The sequence below is a fragment of the Podarcis bocagei genome (assembly GCF_964188305.1).
Source record: "Podarcis bocagei genome assembly, chromosome: 8".
In the NCBI taxonomy this organism is placed as follows: domain Eukaryota; kingdom Metazoa; phylum Chordata; class Lepidosauria; order Squamata; family Lacertidae; genus Podarcis; species Podarcis bocagei.
In genome coordinates, this window is record NC_138133.1 from 82,528,242 (window position 1) to 82,544,009 (window position 15,768).

General features: G+C 46.3%; 1 protein-coding gene across 1 annotated transcript in view; it reads left to right on the forward strand.

Moving 5' to 3' along the window:
* Positions 1 to 15,768, forward strand: part of TG (thyroglobulin) — a 178,058-nt gene that overhangs the window by 148,649 nt on the left and 13,641 nt on the right. Inside the window, exons 44-45 of the mRNA XM_081206080.1 lie at positions 5,925 to 6,106; positions 13,423 to 13,530. Of these exons, the coding sequence (XP_081062206.1) occupies positions 5,925 to 6,106; positions 13,423 to 13,530 (290 nt within the window). The remainder of the gene's footprint in view (positions 1 to 5,924; positions 6,107 to 13,422; positions 13,531 to 15,768) is intronic.

Here is a 15,768-nt window from a genome sequence, read left to right on the forward strand (position 1 = left end):
TTCCATCTTGAGATCGTGTCGTTGGGGGTGGCTACAGAGGTCCTCCATCATAAAACGCTTGAAGACAGGACAAATAACTTCCCCCACAAAAAAAAACCTAGGTCTCCCCCAACAAACGTTTGAGACTAGCTCCCCTAAATCTAAAAGATGGGTATAACTGCCCTGCAAACTCTGATAAGCTCCTCCCACAGCTAATCCCCTGCCTCAACAGAAACCCTGCCCCCTCTGACCTTTACACAGGGAAAACAGCTAATCAGCCACAAAGAAACACACACACACAAACAAGAAAACCCTTTTTGCTCCTTCTTCAACTGCTGCCCTGTTGTTGTTTAGTTGTTTAGTCGTGTCCGACTCTTCGTGACCCCATGGACCAGAGCATGCCAGGCACTCCTGTCTTCCACTGCCTCCCGCAGTTTGGTCAAACTCATGCTGGTAGCTTCGAGAACACTGTCCAACCATCTCGTCCTCTGCTGTCCCCTTCTCCTTGTGCCCTCCATCTTTCCCAACATCAGGGTCTTTTCCAGGGAGTCTTCTCTTCTCATGAGGTGGCTAAAGTATTGAAGCTTCAGGATCCGTCCTTCCAGTGAGCACTCAGGGCTGATTTCCTTCAGAATGGATAGGTTTGATCTTCTTGCAGTCCATGGGACTCTCAAGAGTCTCCTCCTGCACCAGAATTCAAAAGCATCAATTCTTTGGCGATCAGCCTTCTTGATGGTCCAGCTCTCACTTCCATACATCATTACTGGGAAAACCATAGCTTTAAGTATACGGACCTTTGTTGGCAAGGTGATGTCTCTGCTTTTTAAGATGCTGTCTAGGTTTGTCATTGCTTTTCTCCCAAGAAGCAGGCGTCTTTTAATTTCATGACTGCTGTCACCATCTGCAGTGAGTATGGAGCCCAAGAAAGTAAAATCTCTCACTTCCTCCATAAAGCATAGGTCTATTGATACCATACCCTCTCACATGTTAAGTCCCAAAATCGTAACGTGCATCTTCCCAGCTGGGCCCCGATGTGAGTCATGTGACCCGCATAAGATCACAGAACCCCAAAGACACATGAGAGCATAGCACCCCAAAATATGCATTTTGGAGCACCATACCAGGTAGCTTTTTGGGGCAAGATCTCAGCACTTTGCTCTCAGAGGAAAAAATATGGAGAACTAGATATCAGGGAAAGGCTTCTACTCCAACCTCCTCCCTGACCAGCTAGTTTCCTATCATGAGTAGGAGTGGGGGATCAATTTTAACACAAGCCTACCTTGGGATGCGGGTGGTGCTGTGGTTTAAATCACAGAGCCTAGGGCTTACTGATCAGAAGGTTGGCGGTTCAAATCCCCATGACGGGGTGATCTCCTGTTGCTCAGTCCTAGCTCCTGCCAACCTAGCAGTTTGAAAGCACAAAGTGCAAGTAGATAAATAGGTACTGCTCCGGCGGGAAGGTAAATGGCATTTCCGTGCACTGCTCTGGTTCGCCAGAAGCGGCTTAGTCATGCTGGCCACATGACCCGGAAGCTGTACGCTGGCTCCCTCAGCCAGTAAAGCGAGATGAGCGCTGCAACCCCAGAGTCGTCAGCGACTGGACCTAATGGTCAGGGGTCCCTTTACCTTTACCTAACTCACACTTCTCTAAACCAGGTGCAAACCAAAATATCTTTTGAAATCTTCTCCGGATTTTGCAGGCTGTTCTCTAACCACCAGCCCCCTCCAAAAGAAAATATTAGGGGGGAGCTGTGGATGAAAATGTGCCTTTTAAGGGAATGTGCATTATATCGGGGGGAAATCGCTTGCAAAAGTGTGTGTGTGTGTTAAGTGAAATGCTCTCTAAAACGTTGGAAAAAATTAGTGAGGATTTTTTCCCCTTCAAAATTAAATAAATCACAAATTCAGGCATGGATGTGGCAGACTGAATATAAGATTGGCAAAATAAGAAACTGATCCGTCCAGCTCTAGTGTGGGAGATTTCCCCCCCCCTCATGTGAGGTCCTGTCAGCAGCGTAAATCGTTACATTCCAAACATACATTGACAGTGAGGGATCTGCCATTTGTGAGTTTGAGGCCTAAACATCCGTTTGAGTGTACAAACTCACACACACACACACTTTTGTTTTGTTTTCGAGTCAGGCCAATAATAAGAAAGAAAAATGGTGAGTTATTCGACGCTGCTCTCTGGAACTATTTGGAAAGAGATGATTCCAGGCAATTTCTTGAGCCAGTCGCAAGTCTCCTGCCAACAAGATGGAGCAGAGGGGACGCTCAGGTTTCCAGCTTTTCAGGAAATGACTCTATAGCCAGTTCGGGGTGGGAGAAATCTACTCTTTAAAAACAGACGGTAAAGGAAATTATATTTCAGAGACATATTATTCCTTAAAAGATGTGTGTGTGGGAGTCCTCCCCAAACTCTTGGCTCTGTTGAGAACGGGGGCAGGTGCTTGACATCTTTCATCGTTCCTGACTGGATTTCTGAATGACTCATGCAAATTCTGGAGCTTCCAGATGACCTGTTTACTGAAAATTCGTCCTGATTTGGTGAAATATACGCGGAGTCGAGTGTGGATTTCATGCTCTTTATTCAGCTCATAGTAGTGAGGAATGAAAGTTCCCCCAAGATATCTGCTTTATATATATTATTTACACAATGGGCCCCATGTGATTGGCTAATTCCGGGATTCACCTGTAGGCCAATCAGGTTGCGGATTCACTTTCACCTGGAGCTGGATTGGGTGGCTCCTGCGGACCAATCATACTGCTGCATTGTTCTAGGACCAATCAGACTGCTGCCTTTTGGATCCTATTCAACTCAGTACATAACATTTGGTTTGCATGGGGATTAGGTCACACTGGTTAATGAATAAGCATTTGTTCCAATTTGTTTGCGGAGAAGTTAGACAATGCTGTGTTGAAGCAGGTGTTATCTCACACTTTCCCCCATCACTTTCCTTATTGCAAAAAAAAAAAGGCTGATTCTCTGACAAGCAGGTTTGTTGTGCTCTAAGAGCTCCAATCCAGCTTGAATTTCCCAACATGAGTTTGCTAGTATGTGATTGAACCCCAGCCGAATATGATAGCCCCTTAGGTGGCTCCTAGAGAATTTAATCTGCTGTATTAGGATCACTGAAAGCTCCAGCTACCTGATGGTACTCCGAGCAACTATGGCAGGCCTGAGAGGCAGTGTGGCGTGGTGGTTAGAGTGTCAGGTTGTAGGACCCAGGAGACCAGGCTTCGAGTCTCCACCTGCCCATGAAGTTCCCTGGGTGACCTTGGGCCAGCCACTGTCTTTCAGCTTAACAGGGTTGTTGTGATGATAACATGGGGAGCAGGAAAAGTGCCATGTAGGCTCTCCATGTATTTCTCCTTGGAGAAAAAGGTGCAATATGAATGTAATTGAAATATACTCAGAGTTGCAAAGTGATTTCATGCTCTTTATTCAGCTCATAGTGGTGAGGAGGAATGAATGAAAGTCCCCTCAAAGTATCTGCTTTATATACATTATTTACACAATGGGCTGCACATGATTGGCTAATTCCGGAATTCTACTGTAAGCCAATCAGGTTGTGGATTCACTTCTATCTGGAGCAGGATTGGGTGGTTCCTGCCAACCAATCATACTGCTGCATTGTTCTAGGACCAATCAGACTGCTGCATTTTGAATCCTATTGTTCTAGGACCAATCAGACTGCTGCATTTTGGATCCTATTGTTCTAGGACCAATCAGACTGCTGCAGTTTGGATCCTATTCAACTCAGTACATAACACCAATAATAATAATAATAATAATAATAATAATAATAATAATAATAATAATATAGAGTTATATATGTATTCCACAAAAGTGCTGCACAAGGACAGAATCAGATACAGTGGTACCTCTGGTTACAGATGCTTCAGGTTACAGACGCTTCAGGTTACAGACTCTGCTAACCCAGAAATAGTACCTTGGGTTAAGAACTTTGCTTCAGGATGAGAACAGAAATCGTGTGACGGTGGCGCGGCAGCAGTGGGAGGCCCCATTAGCTAAAGTGGTACCTCAGGTTAAGAACAGTTTCAGGTTAAGAACGGACCTCCAGAACGAATTAAGTTCTTAACCCGAGGTACTACTGTATTCTGAGATTCCAAACTTTCATCTTCCGTGAAGGCTTCTGTGAATGCCAAGTCCCAGAAACAGAGGAAGGCAGGTTTCCAGGTCAACTGGGCTGTGTGTGTGTTCCTTGCACGCCCTGCAAACCTCTTTGACCCTACCGCATGGAAGAGAGAGGTCATTTAATTATTGGTCCTATTAAAGGTTTTGTTACCAAACAACTTGGGACCAGATGCCTTGGAAGACTGCCTCCGGCCTTCCTGTACAGAGCTGCCCGTTCACTATGATCTTTGGACGAGGCCCTGTTAGTGGCAGTGCCATCTGCAGAGATGGATCTTACGGCATTTTGGAAGAGGGCCTTCTCGGTGGTGGTGCCCGGCTGTGGAACGATCTTTCCTCTGAGTTACGGCAGGAGCTTACAGCAGCGTGCTTTCCACTGGCTGTTAAAAACGACCTTTTTATTTGCCTGTGTCAGCAGTGTGACCTGTCCACATAAGTAGGAAATTGTGGTTTCTTGTTAAGCCTGAACTGAGCACATATCTCAGTTTAGGTGACAATTTATAGACATTGCGGGGAGTTCACACGGAGAGCCAGTGTAGTGTAGTGGTTAAGAGCGGTAGTCCCATAATCTGGGGAACCGGGTTCGCGTCTCCGCTCCTCCACATGCAGCTGCTGGGTGACCTTGGGCCAGTCACACTTCTTTGAAGTCTCTCAGCCCCACTCACCACACAGAGTGTTTGTTGTGGGGGAGGAAGGGAAAGGAGAATGTTAGCCGCTTTGAGACTCCTTAAAGGGAGTGAAAGGCGGGATATCAAATCCAAACTCTTCTTCTTCTTCTTCAATGCCACGGTCTTCCGATCGTTCTGGCTCCACAAGCGTTTCTGCTTGCTGGATGGATCGAACCCTCCTCTCCTCCCCCTGGGTGCTGTTTGGGAAGTTCTCCTGACCCTTCAGAGCATATTTTGGGGGGGGGGTACAGGGGCCCCCCTGGGGGCAGGAGAAGGGTGAAAAGCCCCATTGCTCTTGCCCTGGCTTCCCCTAGCATGCCAGGTTAGTTGAATCTGAGCCATTGGGTTGTGTTCCACAATGCCCTACTCAGAGTAGACCCATTGATATTAACGAACCCGAGTTAGCCATGTCAATTAACTTCAACGGATCTGTTCAGAGCAAGGCTAGCATTGAATAGGTAAAGGGACCCCTGACCATTAGGTCCAGTCGTGGCCGACTCTGGGGTTGTGGCGCTCATCTCGCTTTATTGGCGAGGGAGCCGGCGTACAGCTTCCGGGTCATGTGGCCATCATGACTAAGCCGCTTCTGGCAAACCAGAGCAGCGCATGGAAACGCCGTTTACCTTCCCGCCGGAGCAGTACCTATTTATCTGCTTGTACTTTGACGTGCTTTCGAACTGCTAGGTTGGCAGGAGCAGGAACCGAGCAAAGGGAGCTCACTCCGTCATGGGGATTCGAACCGCTGACCTTCTGATCAGCAAGTCCTAGGCTCTGTGGTTTAACCCACAGCGCCACCCGCGTCCCAGCACTGAATACCACCTGCTTATTTTAAGAGGGCGGTTTTCTCTCGACTGAAATAGCAAAACCAAGCAGCTTATTCTCTGAAAAGTCACGCAGACACTGAATATCGGCAGAGAGATTCATACATGTGCAAACTAAGGTGTTTCTGTCCACCTTCCTTGCATGATTAAACTTCAGGGAGGGAAGGAAGGAAGGAAGGAAGGAAGGAAGGAAGGAAGGAAGGAAGGAAAGAAGGAAGCAGACGGCCTGTTGGGTTTTTTTTTTGAATGTATAAGCTGTGCTCCTGAGTTCTTCTGAATCCCATTTTCCTTCTCGCCTAGCGATTTGAAGTAAGCCAAGGTCGCGTCAACAGCAAGGTAGCCTTTTATCAGGCTCTCCAAAACTCCCTGGGTGGAGAAGATGCCAATCCTGCCGTTCTGGACGCAGCCACCTGGTTTTATTCCCTGACGCACTCTTCCACCGAGTACGCCTCGTTCTCCAGGGCTTTGGAGAACGCCACACGGTGAGAAACTCTTTTGCGGTGCTCAGATGCCGTTTTCTGTTTTTAAAGGCAGTGGAGAAGGAAAAGCCTCACCAACAAAATGTTTTCTCATAACAAGCGATGACTCTTTAAAGTGGAGACCTACAAAAACATGGCAGTGTGGAGCATTCCTGTTCAGAGTACTAGCCAGTCAGCCAGACCCTTTTCCAATACACTCCATTCCATCCCTCTCTCTGGTTTGTGTCCAACTTCTCAGTAGCCAGCCAGAGTTCTACCAACACTGAGCATGCTCAATCTTCAAAGCCCTTTAGGTTCCAAGCTCCCCCTCCCCCCCCCAATCTAAAGTTGTTTTGTTTTTCTGCTAAGGTTCCCCTTGGACCTACTGGAAGATCCTTTGTGTGGTGGGGAGGCAGCTTTGACTACATAATGAACCACACTTGAAGAATAAGTTCGCTATTAGGATTTCACTAGCTTAATACCCATTTGCAGCACATGCAAAAGGGAATTTCAGTGTGGTTTTTCCCTCGCGGTAGAGCAGCCTTTCTCAACCTGTGGGTCCCCAGATGTTGTTGAACTACAACTCCCATCACCCCTAGCTAGCAAGGCCAGAGCTCAGAGATGATGGGAGTTGTAGTCCAACAACATCTGGGGACCCACAGGTTGAGAACCACTGCTGTAGAGCAACCCGACGCTTAGAAGTTTAAGTAGTCAAGGGACCTTGATTTGTTTGAATTGAGTTTAAAAGGCTGATAAACCGCTCTGATGGATGAGGACAAAGAGGAGGTTCTGACTCCACAGGCACAAGCTCGTCAGTGCTGTGCACAATGGGGTACCACAGCAAACCAGCACCACCAGCTACTGTGGTCTTGGCCTTGAAGGGGGTTGAACAGGCGTGGCAAGTCTGCAAGGGATGTGCATCCAGAGCGTAGCAACCCTGCTTTTCTGTGCACATTTTGCAGCTTTTTAGTCAGCTACCACAGCAAAACCGCCTCGTTCTGTTCACTTCTGCTCCTTTCCATGTGATACTGGTGGTCTGACGTCCCTGTCTAGTCCTTTCGGTTTCCCTGCAGTTACAAGCCACTAGTTCAGGAGAAAACAAGCGCTCACAGAAAACCCATTTTCAGCTAGGGATGGGGAACCTGCGGCCCTCCAGATATTGTTAGACTACAACTCCCATCAACCATGACCATTGGCCATGCCATTGGCCTAGGACCCATGTACCTACGGGATCGCCTCTCCTGGTATGCCCCGTGGAGGACCTTAAGGTCCACAAATGACAGCATTTTGGAGGTCCCAAGCCACAAGGTGGTTAGGTTGGTCTCAACTAGGGCCAGGGCCTTTTCAGTACTGGCCCCGACTTGGTGGAACGCTCTGTCACAAGAGACGAGGGCCCTGCAGGACTTTACATCTTTCCGCAGGGCCTGCAAGACAGAGCTGTTCCGCCTGGCTTTTGGTTTGGACTCAGTCTGACCCTTATGTTTCCCTCCCCTTATGGTTTTGACTTTTAAAATGAGGCTGCATTTTAAATTGCATTTTAACCTGTATTCTAAATTATTTTTTTCTTTTTCTTTTTCTTTTTTCTCATTATGTTTTTACTGAAATTTTATTGGTGTTAGCTGCCCTGAGCCCGGCTCTGGCCGGGGAGAGCGGGGTATAAATAAAATAATAATAATAATAATAATAATAATAATAATAATAATGCTGGCTGGGCCTGATGGGAGTTGGAATCCAACAACATCTGGATGACCGCCAGTTCCCCACTATTTATAGTTGATAAATCACCAGCTTATCACACCACTCCCAGTTGTCATTTACAGAAGAAAAGTGTTTTCTATCAACTGCCTGCTTGTTTACTATAGGACCTGTAGAGACCAGGGGTGAGGAACTTGTGATGTTCCAGATGTCGTATTACTGCATCAGCCCCAATAAAGGAATGACATTGGACTACAAATCCCATTATCCATGACCACTGGCCATGCTGGCTGTGGCTGATGGGAGTTGTAGTCCAAAACATCTGGAAGGCAACAGGCTCTCCATTTCTCTGTCTTTCTTGTTCTTTCTCTCTCTCTCTCTGTTTAGGATCATTGTAAATGAAGTTGGGAGTGCCACCGAGTAAGTGGGAAATTAGGGCTCATGCTCATTTTTAGGTTGGTAGCTTGTGTGTTTCCCTCCCCAGCTGTTCCCCATTGTTGACTGCCACAATTGAGTGGTGGGGAGCAAAACACACAGTGTGATGATGTCGGGATGCCATGTTTGTTTTGCTACTCACTATAGAGGGGTCAGGGACGTGAGTGGCGCTGTGGTCTAAACCACAGAGCCTAGGGCTTGCCGATCAGAAGGTTGGCGGTTCGAATCCCCGCGACGGGGTGAGCTCCAGTTGCTCAGTCCCTGCTCCTGCCAACCTAGCCATTCGAAAGCACGTCAAAGTTCAAGTCGATAAATAGGTACTGCTCTGGTCGGGAAGGTAAATGGCATTTCCGTGTGCTGCTCTGGTTCACCAGAAGCGGCTTAGTTATGCTGGCCACATGACCCGGAAGCTGTACGCCGGCTCCCTCGGCCAATAAAGCGAGATGAGCACCGCAACCCCAGAGTCGTTCGCGACTGGACCTAATGGTCAGGGGTCCCTTTACCTTATAGAGGGGTCAAACTAGAGATGGGGTTCCTGACTTGTTCCTATGCGTGTGGATGGAAGACGAAAGAGGTTTTAACAAAGAAAAAAGTCCTTAGATAGATAGTCCGGTTTTGAATTGTGGGTTGCAATCCTTCTAGCAAACATGAGATGAGGTTATAAACAGCAAGAAGGAGGTCTGAGCGGTTAAGCTGTAGCCCCTGCATTACGTGTCTTGTGGTTTATGAGTGTTTCTTTCATTTTCTTGAGCCGCTCCTGTGTGGTTTCCGCAGGTTTAAATTTGGCCAGTTCCCCATATAGGTCCTTAATAATAAGAAACCAGCTCGCCCGCACTCTCCAGCATGTCAGTTCCTAGCCTTCCTTTGCAGTGCAGCTTTTCCACAAATCAGAAAAGCCGCTGAGATGCAGAGAACCTTTTTCCACACGTGTTACAAAGTCCTTCACTCTTTTGCAGCTGAACACTTGTCGTTCTGCTTTTCATGCTAGCGGCTCCCTTCTCCAACAAGCAGATCAGCAACATCGTAAAACTCCTAATGTTTTAAACATGGGTTGAGAGTTGTTGGAGGTGTCTGGGTTGCCGCAGAAAACATCTGCACGTGAACAACAATGACATGCTAAGGACGGATGAAATCTGGGAGGAATGTTGCATGTTGAGGTCCCCAAGCCACCCCAATAACTCACACATCACACATAATTTTTGTTTAAGGTTTTTTGGCCACAACTTTATTTAAATACATAAGTGTGAGTGGTTGCTTAGGCATTGGTTCCGACTATCTGTCCCTCCGCCCAGGGACAGAACTGACTTCCGGATTCCAGTGAAAACCAGTCAGGGAAAACAATATTGGGGAGAAATGAAGCTGGGCACCAGACCCTCACCTCTCCCCGCATGCTCCCAGAGGCCTTGCACAGCCCAAGCCCAATGCCAGGGACTTGAACGAAAGCATGGCAAGCCCCCATATTCCTTTAACAGAATTCCCTTGCAGCACCAGCATTTGGAGGGGTAGGCACTTACCCCTCCACCAACCAATTTTTTAACCAATGCCTAGCTGCAAACCTTACAAGTTGTGACAATTTGCTACGCAGTAGGCAAAAACCAAATGGCTCCAGCCAATCAGCCAAATGGACAAAATTCCTACCAGGCCCCTGCCTCAAAAGCAGGCGACCCCATGACAGGCATAGCGAGGTCAAGCGCAAAATCCCCATTTCAGGGAGGGTGGGCGGGTGATCCAATGCACGCAGCAAAAGAGGACGCTCAAAAGAGCGTGCCCAGTATTTAAAACCTTTTAGCCCAACCCACAAATTGGCAACATCAAAATCTCCCCAGAAACACACGCACCCAATCATAGCCTGTGGCCATCCAAACAGATCAGCCCAGCAACAGTGGGGTGGCCTGCTAGACCCCACCGCAACACGTGCTCTCTATTAGTGAGAACACGCTTTGTGGATGTCTGGGACATTACTCCCCTGCTCCTTAAAATTATTCCTGTATTTTCTTACATTTGTATCCTACCTTTCTTGCATCCTGGAATAGAAGGCAGTGTTCATGGTTCCAAGGTGATCTCCTATCCAGGTGCTGACCAGACCCATACCTGCATATTAGCAGCAAGGTGATGGCCTCCTGTGCCTTCAGACCAGACCATGGGACTTTAGATGTAGCAATTATGGCTGAGTCTCACCAGGCAAGGGACAATTGTTTCAACAACTACATCAGCCATTGGCTCCTGGCTTGGCCTAGGCCATGGGTAGGCAAACTAAGGCTGGGGGGCCAGATCTGGCCCAATCGCCTTCTAAATCTGGCCCGCGGATGGTCCGGGAATCAGCATGTTTTTACATGAGTAGAATGTGTGCTTTTATTTAAAATGCATCTCTGGGTTATTTGTGGGGCATAGGAATTCATTCATATATATTTTTCAAAATATAGTTCAGCCCCCCACAAGGTCTGAGGGACAGTGGACTGACCCCCTGCTGAAAAAGTTTGCTGACCCCTGGCCTAGGCCCAGTAAATCCATCAATGCTTTGAATGGTGATGCAAGAGACTTCTTACTATCAGATGTCACGGTGCAATATAGGAAGCAGCCTTAAACTGAGTTAGACCATTGGTTCATTTAGTTCAGTATGGTCTGAACTTACCAGGATTTCAGATGGGATTCTTTCTTAGTCCCACCTATGGATGCCAGAGATGAGTTATGGCCTTCCCCCAAATCACAGGAAGCTGTGCTCTTTGCCATGGCGGGCCATTCATCTGCCTAGCTCATCATGGTCTTCACAAACCTTTTGCAATCTGTTGGCCTCCAGATGTTTTAGAATAAAACTGCCATCAGTCCCTGGCAGCATGGCCGGTGGGGGTTGTAGCTCAAAACATCTGGCTCCCAGGAACAAGAGCATCACTTGTTAAAAACCGGAATGGCTTCCTGTCGTTGCTGAACATCATGAGGTGGTTAGTCAACCCTGTGGTTTTGCAGTCTTTGTTAAATGAGCATTTTGGAAGCCTCAGATTGTTTCTCAGGAACGTGTAGGAAAGAACACATATCTTGTGTTTGTACAGCAGAGTTCTCCCTCCCAGCTTTACAAAGGAAGGCAAAGGAAGAACCATACCATGAAGCAGCCTTCCCCAACCTTTGGTCCCCAAATGTTGCTCGCACCAGCCCCATCCACCTTGGTCAGGGATGATGGGAGTCATAGTCCACCTAGGACCCAAAGGGGAGGAAGGTTGCTGTAGAGGAGGGATGGGGAACCCACAGGGCTAAATAGGTCTCCCCATTTGGCTAAGTCTCTTCCACCTCCCACCATCATGCATGATGTCATGTGTAGGGAGGACAAATATGCAACTCCCTGCCAGAAGTGGGGTTTGCAGAGACTGATGACCTTTGTGGACATTGTTCAGCAAGGGAAGCACCAATAGGTCTTGTTCTGAAGAGCTGAATGAGTGGCAAGGTCGGATGGATGGATGGATGGATGGATGGATGGATGGATGGATATGGATATGGATATGGATATGGATATGGATATGGATATAGATATAGATATAGATATAGATATAGATATAGATATAGATATAGATATAGATATAGATATAGATATAGATATATTGGTGAAGGATGGATGGATGGATAGGTGGATGGATAGGTGGATGGATAGATAGATATGTAGATGGATAGATATAGATATAGATATAGATATAGATATAGATATAGATATAGATATAGATATAGATATAGATATAGATATAGATATAGATATAGATATAGATATAGATATAGATATAGATATAGATATAGATATAGATATAGATATAGATATAGATATAGATATAGATATAGATAGATTGGTGAAGGATGGATAGATGATGGATGGATGGATGGGTGTGTGTGTGTGGGTGGGTGGGTGGGTGGGTGGGTGGGTGGATAGATAGATGATGGATGGATAGATGATAGATAATGATAGGAAGATAGGTAGGTGGATGGATAGCTGGATAGATGATAGATAGATATATAGATATAGATGATATAGATATAGATAGATTTTGAAGAATAGATAGATGAGGGATGGATGGATGGGTAGATGGATAGATAGATGGATAGATAGATGATAGATAGATAGATAGATAGATAGATAGATAGATGATTGATGATAGGAAGATAAGTGGGTAGGTAGATGGATGGATGGATAGGTAGGTGGATAGATAGATAGCTATAGGTATAGATAGATTGGTGAAGGATGGATAGATAGGTGATGGATAGATGGATAGATGCCAGGATTTTCCATTTTAAAAAGAGCAGAGAATATGAGTCCTTTGAGTCCTGGCGGTTTCCATGTGAGCAATGAGTAGACCCTAAAACAAAAACAAGCATTCGACTGTAACTGGAAGATTGCAAGGGAAGATCAATAGTGGTGGGTAAAATTAAAGCCCAGGGAGTCTGGCCCTCCATTATGAATCTTCTTGCTGTGCAGTCCCAGGTGAGCTTCCCTGAAAGCAGCTGGATTCTTGGTGCAAGAGAGCATGGCGTATTGCCCTTATGGGGGGGGGGGGAAGCGGCTCACAATTTAAGACCGGCAGGTGGAACAAAGCACAGACACACCTTTGCGGGAGAATAGTGGAGCTTTGTTTTCATTCGCAAATACTCCAGAAAAGAAACAAAGACCAGTTCCAAAGGTTTATACTAACTTGCGGGTCGTTAACTTCGTTAAGGATGTGTTTTACAGATGTGCACCTGTGGTGTATGAATGGGAATGCAGGTTTCCATCATGTTTTTTTTTGGGGGGGAGGGGAGTGTCTCTGGGGAAATTTGAAGAAAAATAATAATAATAAACAACCTTCTCCCATGCTGGGCTCTCTGTCCCAAAGCAAAGAGAAAGATACTTAAAATAGCTTTTTCCTAATTGTTTCCCCCTCCCTCCTTTTTTGGCGGCGCTCATTTTATATAAACAGATTTGTTTCAGCAAAACAAAAGAGCGGTTATTTGATTGTATAAGATTTGTGCAAGTTTGTTTGTGTAATTATTTGTTGTTTTTGAATAATGGGATAAAAGGAAGTTTGCAAGTTTCAGCAGCACTGCTTAGTCCTTGTATTGTTCACTTGGTCTGCTGTTATGAGGTCTCTCTGTACATATCTCCTTCCTTTTCATATCTGAGGGACCTTCGTTGCAACTTGTTATCATTTGGCCATTGTTTCTTGACCATAGCATCGTTTTCTTTTGCCGTTTCTCAGGGACCAGTTCATCATTTGCCCCACAATCGACATGGCTCGTCACTGGGCTGGCAATGGCAGAGGGGAAGTCTTCATGTACCACGTTCCAGACACCTCCTCCCTGAGCAGGTAAGAGCATGGACAGAGTTCTGTTTTCATGGATCTAGGGGTGCACAGTTCATTCTTATTTTCTGCCCATGATCATTGCAGCTGTTGACGATGATGAGACATACAAGTCCCATAAATCCATTCCTTTCCATTTCTCATTTAATCTTCATTTTTCTTTAAAAAAAATCACTTTCAAAACTGTTCTCTCTCTCAAAACATACCTTTCATAGAATTATAGAATCATAGAGTTGGAAGGTTGGAGTGGCCGCTGAGACCATATAACACCGGTCCTGAAAGACCTGCATTGGCTCCCAGTACGTTTCCGAGCACAATTCAAAGTGTTGGTGCTGACCTTTAAAGCCCTAAACGGCCTCAGCCCAGTATACCTGAAGGAGCGTCTCCACCCCCATCGTTCTACCCGGACACTGAGGTCCAGCGCCAAGGGCCTTCTGGCAGTTCCCTCACTGCAAGAAGTGAGGTTACAGGGAACCAGGCAGAGGGCCTTCTTGGTAGTGGCGCCCTCCCTGTGGAACACCCTCCCACCAGATGTCAAAGAGAAAAACAACTACTAGACTTTTAGAAGACCTCTGAAGGCAGCCCTGTTTAGGGAAGCTTTTAATGTTTGATGTTTTATTGTGTTTTTAATATTCTTTTGAGGGCTGCCCAGAATGGCCGGGGAAACCCAGCCAGATGGGCGGGGTATAAATAATAAATTATTATTATTACTATTATTATTATTATTATTATTACTACTACTACTACTACCCCAAGGGTCATCTAGTCTAACCCCCTGCAATGCCAAGTGTCCTTATTTTTCAGAGATGTCCCTGATTTAGAGAAGCCGTCCCAGTTTCTGATTTGATCCCAGAATGTCCAACTTTTCCTTAGGATGCCTCTATTTTCATTGGAGAAATGTTGGAGGGTATGGAGTTATCTGACCCTCAAGCTGTCTGAAGGCAATCCTGTATAGGGAAGGGTTTTTTAAATGTGTTTTTAAAAATGTATAATGCTTTATTATTATTTTTTATACAGTGGAAGCCACTCAGAGTGGCTGGGGAAACCCAGTAAGCTATGTGGGGTATAAATAGTAAAATTATCATTATGGAATTGGACATCCCTATTTTCATCGGAGAAATGTTGGAGAGTATGCAATCCATGACCCAACCCTGCAGTAAGCTAGGGTCTCCTCTCTGTCGCTCATCCAGACAAGCAAAATGAAATATCAGAGTCCAGGGGCACATTCCAACCTGGCAAAAATGCTCAAAACAATCAAAACCGATAAGGAAAATGACTGGGAAACGGATGTGACTTGAGAGGTCTGGAGGACCACATTTGCCATCCCCCAGCCCTAAGGTTCCCCGTCCCTGCCCTGTCACTTTCACAATGGTCTAGGTAAGAAGGACGAGATGTTGATTTGCGCCATATCTGCAAGTCCTGCAAGCTGGTAATTAACTGATTACAAACAACAGCAACCATCAGCTCTGCGTTCCAGTCCTTTTCTATTCCTTTTCTCTGAGTCTTTTGGTGTTTCGGGCTGTGTTATATATTTGCATCTGGTTGGCAATGTGCCCCATGCCGAGGGTGCAAGAAGGAACCAGGTGTGCTCAGCTTCTGTTCCTTTGCATTGTGGTTTGAATGTGGAGTCACTCGGCTAAAATAACTGGATGAAAAGGAGGCCTCTCTACTTTCTCTTTCTATTGCTTCCTGTGTTTAAAACAATTTTTTTTAGCGCGCACACACACACACACCTTGCCCATTCCTCCTCTGCTGCTTTTGCACAGTTATAGGAAGCTGCCTTATACTGAATCAGACACTTGGCTCACCTAGTTTAGAGTTGTTTCGTGTGATTGATAGTGACTTTGCCAAGACCTCGGAGCAGGCAGAGGTCTTCCCCATCATCTGCTTTTTCCAGGTTCTCCAGGAAGAATGCTGGTGGGGCAGCAGACTGTGAACATATTAAGGGTAAAGGGACCCCTGACCGTTAGGTCCAGTTGTGGCCGACTCTGGAGTTGCGGCGCTCATCTCGCTTTACTGGCCAAGGGAGCCGGCGTACAGCTTCCGGGTCATGTGGCCAGCATGACTAAACCACTTCTGGCGAACCAGAGCAGCGCAGGGAAACGCCGTCTACCTTCCCGCCGGAGCGGTACCTATTTATCTACTTGCACTTTGACCTGTTTGCGAACTGCTAGGTTGGCAGGAGCAGGGACTGAGCAACAAGAGCTCACCCCGGCATGGGGATTCGAACCGCCGACCTTCTGA